The sequence below is a fragment of the Oryzias melastigma genome, unplaced genomic scaffold (assembly GCF_002922805.2).
Source record: "Oryzias melastigma strain HK-1 unplaced genomic scaffold, ASM292280v2 sc03308, whole genome shotgun sequence".
NCBI lineage: Eukaryota > Metazoa > Chordata > Actinopteri > Beloniformes > Adrianichthyidae > Oryzias > Oryzias melastigma.
The window spans coordinates 723-2,086 of NW_023419876.1; the positions used below are offsets into that span (position 1 = coordinate 723).

The 1,364-nt window shown below is 39.0% G+C and overlaps 1 protein-coding gene across 1 annotated transcript in view; it reads right to left on the minus strand.

Annotated features, from left to right (window-relative positions):
* LOC112140685 overlaps window positions 1–834 on the minus strand; it is a gene marked incomplete in the record, with an annotated part of 1,546 nt that extends 712 nt beyond the window's left edge. Inside the window, 1 exon segment of the mRNA XM_024263699.2 lies at window positions 1–834. Coding sequence (XP_024119467.1) covers window positions 1–464 — 464 coding nt within the window.
* Between the last annotated feature and the right edge of the window lie 530 nt (window positions 835–1,364).

Below are 1,364 nucleotides of genomic sequence, written 5' to 3' on the forward strand. Positions count from 1 at the left end.
TGCATATCCTTGTGGATTGCTTTGTGAAGACCTTTGAAGTTCTCCCTGTTAATGTGGCGTCGAAGTTTCTTTGCTTCAGGCCACAGTTTATGATAAAGGTAATTCTTATAAAATTCAAAGTTCACCTGGAAGCAGGGAACTTTGGATTTTTTAAATACCCGATCAATAAACTTTCCAATCATTTTTTCAACAAGTCTCCAATGAGATCCAATTAACTGATGTTTTGTACACACTCTTGATCCAGAGTGCTCCTCCAAATTTTCTTCAGATCTTGTTTGAGACAATTTGGATTGGACTTGTTTTATGCGAGACCTGTTTGTTGGTCTTTCACTTTTTTTCGGAGCATCACTTATGGTTTCCTGGCAGTAGGAACGCGTTAAGTGGGTGCTGTCGTCAGAGTCCCCTCTGCTAGCTTGCACAGGTGGTTCGAGTTGATCCTGAACGTACTCTTTAATCTCAGTCATTTTGTTCACCTCTTGTGGTTCACTTCCTTCAATGTACTCTGGAGTGCTCCTTTGACTGCTCGTGTTTAACTGATGTTAAACTGATGTTAACTGATGACCGACTGCTCCCAGGATAGAAACTTTTAGGGATTTCTGGCTAATTTGCAATGACATCAATATTGGTCACATGCTGTTGTGATGATGTCATATGTGACATATTAAAGTGTCATACTTCTATCTAGTATGTTGTACATATTAAACAGATGTCAAAAACTTGTCTTTGTGACATCCTGTGACATCATAACCATGTGATATGTGCAGAGTGATGATGTCATCACTGTGTAATATGTGCATTGTGATGATGTCATATATATTTCACACTAGCATGCATCGATGCTCACTAGATTAGCTAATATAGACCACAATGCATTGAACAAAAAAGCTTGTTTAAATGTAATTTTTGAATAAACCAGTTTTCATCATCACAACACACAGTGGAGTCGTACATAAATGTTGTGAAATGTACGTATTGATTCGATTTTGACTTTGTGAAATCGGTGACGTCATATCCGGCGTTTGGAAAAAACGAAAGAAAAGTAGTGAGCATGGTTTCCAAATTGCCTTAGTTTTTTAGTAGTTTGGGGTTAGGGTGGGAATAGACCTTTTTCCCACAAAACGGCGACAGGGCCGTCAGCGGGATACGTAACTTCCGGTTAAAAGATCTGACAGGCCGAGCACTTCTTTTTACGGAGCGGCTGATTCTGGGAGCCCAGACTGAGAGCGGGGGGTACGGAGGCCCCGAATGATGACAAAAGGACACAACAGAAAACATTATTTCAGTAAACCAATAACCGATATATAATCGCAAATACTTTTATTTTTAATGTCAAGGTAACAATGTTTATATATTTTCATTTTGTT